The 6,000-nt window shown below is 33.9% G+C and overlaps 1 protein-coding gene across 1 annotated transcript in view; it reads left to right on the forward strand.

Moving 5' to 3' along the window:
* Window positions 1-6,000, forward strand: part of SLC6A15 (solute carrier family 6 member 15) — a 47,165-nt gene that overhangs the window by 15,757 nt on the left and 25,408 nt on the right. Inside the window, exon 2 of the mRNA XM_065886899.1 lies at window positions 3,688-4,154. Coding sequence (XP_065742971.1) covers window positions 3,866-4,154 — 289 coding nt within the window. The 5' untranslated portion in view covers window positions 3,688-3,865. The remainder of the gene's footprint in view (window positions 1-3,687; window positions 4,155-6,000) is intronic.

Below are 6,000 nucleotides of genomic sequence, written 5' to 3' on the forward strand. Positions count from 1 at the left end.
GTGAGATAAGAGAATGTAAATTATTTTACTTGTGATATTATTAATGTACTATCACTTCTTTTTTTTTTGCTTATAATAGAAAAGGAACTCTAAATGCGTGCAAATACATATTTAGCATCACTTTTTAAGTTTTAAATTTTGTAAAGGTTGCCTAAGATTATTGCATTATAAATCTGCATATGTAGTTAAGTATATTTTAGGCATTTAAAATAGAAAGTTGCATTTAAATTTTGTTTCCATTAGACATTGATTTTTTTTTCCATAAGAATGTGAACTTTGGGTAGTCTGACAGGAATTTTTAAACTAAACTATGCCAAAAGATATCCTATGTATGATTATTCATTGGATATGTAAAAAATATGCAACAGTGGCCAAAGATGTTATTTTTAATTTTTTTCCTGCAAAGACTAGAAATCTGTAGAAGGAATACAACAATTCTGAGATAATTAATTTGAGGGAGACTCATGAATAACACTGTCTTTTAAATTTTTTCTTCATGAAATGGTGGGTGATTTTACTGTAATAATATCTTTAAACTTCAATACATTCCTTACCTTTCTATTTGCATGGAAAAAAGCAAAAGGAGTAACAGACCAATGTCTATTGAGGAAACTAAGTTAAGAGTCATATAACTATGAGAAGTTACACAACTAAGTAAAAGAGCTATGGCATAACTCCAAGCTTGTCAGATTAAAACAAATGCTCTTATCCATGTATCAGTAAAGTTATTATGCAAACAGTTTATCATTAGATGATCCAAAAAATGTAGACCTTTAGATAATTCATGTCTCACAAATCACAATTTCTTATATGTCAGGTTGTTTTCTTCCAGCAAAAACTATTTGGAAAATTAGCTTATTTCAGTTTTTCAGTGTTTATTCATCTATTCAACTAATAATTACTGAGCTCTAGGGGGAAATAGTACAAATTAAACATACATAATCCCTAACTGCATGAAACTATTTCTGTATCTAACCCGTGTTGGCCTCTTCAAAATAGTCACCATGAGAAGTTTTTCAGTTATTCCAGAGATATGTCTATTATTCAGAATATTTTGGGAATGCTTCTCTTTCAGAATTTCCTTCACAGTCTTCCTGTTAATCTTCACCAGATCTTAATGAGTGTATTTTCTTAGAGTATATATTTTAATTTTGGAAACAATGAAACACATACAAACCTAAAAATGATGAATAGTTATATGGTTAAGTTAAAGAATTTTTCTTTTTATTGCATTACCCAGCACCCTGTCTGTTTCATTAAGATTATAAGATAAAGTATGACAGACTCTTTCTCTGACTTTTAATGTAAATCTAACAGCAGTTCCATCAAAGAATTCCATTTTTTTTTCTAGCAGTGAATGATAGAATTCTTGGGATATCATTTCTAAAGCTTCCTGATCCAATTTTGAGGAGAAGCTCTCATATGTTTAGTCACTTTTTAAAATAGACAACTTCATACTGGACACAATGGCTATTATCAAAAAGTCTACAAATAATAAATGTTGCAGAGGATGTGGAAAAAAAGGGAACCCTTGTACTCTGTTGGTGGGAATGTAAATTAGTGCAGCCACTGTAGAAAACAGTATTGACGTTCCTTAAAAAAACTAAAAATAGAGCTAACATATGATCCAGTAATTCTACTCCTGGGTATATATCCAGAAAAATGGAAAACTCTACTTTGACAAGATACATGAACCCAATGTTCAAAGCAGTACTATTTACAGTAGCCAAGACATGGAAGAAACCCAAGTGCCCATCAACAGACAACTGGCTTAAGAAGACGTGGTATACACACACACACACACACACACACACACACACACACTATATTACTCAGCTATAAAAAGGAATGAAATATTGCCATTTGCAGCAACATGGATGGACCTAGAGAATATTATGCTTAGTGAAGTAAGCCAGACAGAGAAAGACAAACACCAAATGATATGACTTATATGTGGAATCTGAAAAATAATACAAATGAATACAGAAGAGAAACAAACTCACAAACACAGAAAACAAACTTATGGTTACCAAAGGGGAGTCGGGGAGGGACAAATTAGGCATATGGGATTAACAAACTACTATACATAAAATAGATAAGCAATCAGGATTTACTGTATAGCACAGGGAATTACACCCAATATCTTATAATAACCAATAATGGAATATAATCTGCAAAAACAAAACAAAGCAAACAACTGTGCTGTACACCTAAAACTAAAACAATATTGTAAATCAGCTCTACTTCAATTAAAAAAAAGAATAGTCTCATTGGTTCGTAGATATGCCTTGTGTACTTACTTGGTCTGTATCTGAATAGAGAAAGGAGATGAGATATAATGCAAACAGAAATGGAGAAAGGGGAAAATGCCAAGGTGATGGCAGTGTTGTTCTTGAGTTGTTTGAGAGAATGTACACACAAATATCACAAATTTTTACCACTTCCTGAATCTGTTTATGTTTTTCCTTATGTTTGTTGTGGCCCACTCCATTTCTGCTCAACTCTAAGTTCACTTGTATCCAGTGTTCCTGGTCTCGCCTATTGTAAGGATGTTGGGTCATTTACATTGTGCAGTGTAGTGCAGTTATTTGGGATGCACCTTTCTCTATAGTAGATATAAGCTCGTTAAAAGCAGATATTGTATGTTTCTTTAATGTTTGTGTCTGATGGGATTCAGGGTAGGTTGCCACAAGATGTGCCACTCCAGCATGCAGATTACTTTGAGCTGAAAAAATGAAAGCCCAAAAGACTCAGGAAGAACCTTTGAATTCCTTCCTTACTGCCTAAAAGAATTTAAGATAGGAGGCCTGTCCCAGGAAGGAGCTATCACCCCTGATAACTATAGTCAAGTATTAGGTGTGGTAGACAGGAAGGAACCTAGCCAAGCCCATTTGATCAAAGTCCTCCCTGCGTCCTATTGTCTTTGGATGACCCGCAAACATTTGTTTACCAAGCAACTTTTATCTTCCTTTGAATTATTTTACTTCCCCTTAAAACCTCAGATCCCTACCTCCTTCTTAGTCCAGAATAATATATATCTATCTCACCTTGCCTTGTTGTCTTTGGAATTCTTCATACTTATGTGGATTTGCTGTATGAAAATAATAGACTTTTTTTCTCCTGTGAATCTGTCTTACGTCATTTTAATCACCAACCAAAAGAACTAAGAGGGGAAAGAGGAGAAATTTCCCCTCCCCCAATATATCCCTTAATGTCTTTTCCCTTAATATCAAATGAATAAATAGATGAACATGCCAACAGATGAAATTCTGTATAAGACAAATTTACAGGGATGGCATGCAATTGTGTATATAATTCTATAAGCAATAAAATAAGGGATGTACTTTAGTCAGAGAGGGGAAAAAGGAAGAATTAAGAAAAAGGGTCTCAAAATTCTACTTACTTACGAATGAACCGAGTCAACATTATGCAGTGGGGTATATCTGAGATCAAAGTAGATTTTTGCAAGAAGGAAGAAGTTAGCTAAAAGAAAATGTGTGTGAAGCCCTTGTGTACTTTACAATTCTTATACTTCTGGAAATAATAAGCTCTGAAAGGTCAAGGACAGTCATGTTTTACACTCTGTAGAAAGAGTTTGCATCTTAAAAATTAATAAGAAAGGGTCTTTGGTATTTTAAATATTTTTCCTTATTAAATATTATTGTTTTTCAACTTAAAATTTTACAGGTACCCACAGAATATTGGACATAGATATCCAGGATCCATAAGACCTTATCACCTTGAATCAAAGATTCCTTTGATATCCTCCTCCATCTTTTATTCCTATCAACTAACATATTTTTAAAAAGGATTAACAAACTTACCAAAAGGGAATTAAAAAAAATACCACTGCCCGCACTTTCCAATGCCTAAGAATAGCAAGGTGGTAAAAAGAGAATTAGACGATGAGGTTATTGAGTCTGTCAAAGACCTTCTTTCCAATGAAGACTCAGCTGATGATGCCTTTAAGAAAAGTGAACTAATTGTTGACGTCCAAGAAGAGAAAGACACAGATGTTGAAGAAGGATCTGAAGTCGAAGATGAAAGACCAGCTTGGAACAGTAAACTACAATACATCCTGGCCCAGGTTGGATTTTCTGTAGGATTAGGGAACGTGTGGAGATTCCCATACCTCTGTCAGAAGAATGGGGGTGGTAAGTTTTTGTTTTCTGCTTTTTTTTTGAGTGATACATTGCTGAGCAAATTGCAGTTGATTATGTCAAATAGCCCCTGTTGTTGCTGTAGCTTCACTATTTTAGAAACTATGAATTCCACTGTAAAACTAGGGAGACACTTTTGCTGGAAGTAATTTCAGCTCTGTTTTCAGATTAGGTTTCCATAGGAGCAGATGGCTTGCTATGAACACTCAAGGATTGCTTAAGGTCATAAATTCTCAAATTCTTTCTGTGGATGCTATTAACATCTCTAAATTACTGACTTTTCTAACCAGTGTTCCATCCCTTGTGCCTATCAGTTATTCACTTTGGAGGAAAGTCCTCAAGTTTTTGATATGAGACGATATTGGTGAACAAGACAAGAGAGAATTTTCTGTCCACAATTTATTAACTCTGAATCTTAAGGTGTTTCCCTCTTCAAAAAAGCAAAATTTTCATATAATTTAGAATGATTATAGTCTTCAACTGCTGACCAGAACTTTGTATATCCTAGTAGAAGGAATTTAACCAGATAATTAATATAATGCCAGATAGTCTTCATCCTCAGATATTAGCATCCTTACGATGGTAATTACCATTCCTAATTTTAAACATATTATCTAGATCAACATGATATTTAGCTTTTTGTATTTGTGCATATCATTATCAGGTGTTATTTAGTGAAAATTGTCTTAAAATCAAGAAAATAAAACCATATACAAGAGAGTACATTGTTCATGTAGGATACAAGCTCAATAGTACACCAAAGTCAAACTGAACATTAAGTTAACTAACATTTGGGTTATTAAATTAAAATAACTTTAATATTAAGCTTTACTTTCTTTACCATTACTATCTTTACCGTATACATATATGGAAGCTGTTCAAACAAGTGTGATTAAACACTAAATATTCTGTAAGCAGCATTTCAGCACATAAAGGAAAGACTGAATATTTTGGTCTTTGATTCCAGTTTGTGATAGTTTTGCTGACTGGAAAAAAACATGGTTTTATTTTATTTTTGATGTAGTTACAACCTATATATCAGATGAAATAATAAAACCATTCATATATGAAATGGTTTCTTTTCAGTCACTAATAGATAAAAAGCTAAGGTGTCATGGTGACAAAATATGTTTAAGGTCTTGCTTAGTTAATTCAACCAGGGACAGAACTACAGGTTTGGGGAAAAGTAGCCTGTCTGACAAATCTGCCAGAGAGGTAAGAATCAGTACATGAAGCTGGTGATGCACTACCCATCACTCCACTGAAACAGCAAGCTCCACTAGCTAGTCTTTAACATCACAGATGAATTATTTATTAAATCAGCTACAAGCAGCTATGTACTGCCCTGCTTTCTGTTTCTCACAAATCATCCCCATTTGCAAGACTGGCAAAAGATGAATTCTGATTTTCAGACCTTTCACCTTATGAGCCTAACTGGCAATACTATTAAGGAAGACCGCTATCTTGGCTGAAAACTCAGGTTGCTTTCCATTTAATACAGTATTTGTCTTGGTGGAGAGCTCTAAAGGATTTCATAGTAATCAGTTGTTAGCAAAAATGGCTCCTCCTCTTTCCTTTCTTTCATATATAAAGAGAGTCAAGATGCCCTTCCTAGTATTGTTTCCTCTCTTCTAATTACAAATGTTAGAGAGTGACATTATAAAACACCAATGGGCTTTATCGTTTCAAGATGGCTGTTGGAGTTCAAAAGGCGGTACTCAGCGTGCAGTATGGCATTGAGCCGTCTAGGTATTTGACTGTTTAGTCAAACAGTCTCAGGTTACCTAAATCTTAGTCATCATTTGAGGCACTTTATGAATAACAGAATAAAAAGTAATAG

Source organism: Phocoena phocoena, chromosome 11 (assembly GCF_963924675.1).
Source record: "Phocoena phocoena chromosome 11, mPhoPho1.1, whole genome shotgun sequence".
In the NCBI taxonomy this organism is placed as follows: domain Eukaryota; kingdom Metazoa; phylum Chordata; class Mammalia; order Artiodactyla; family Phocoenidae; genus Phocoena; species Phocoena phocoena.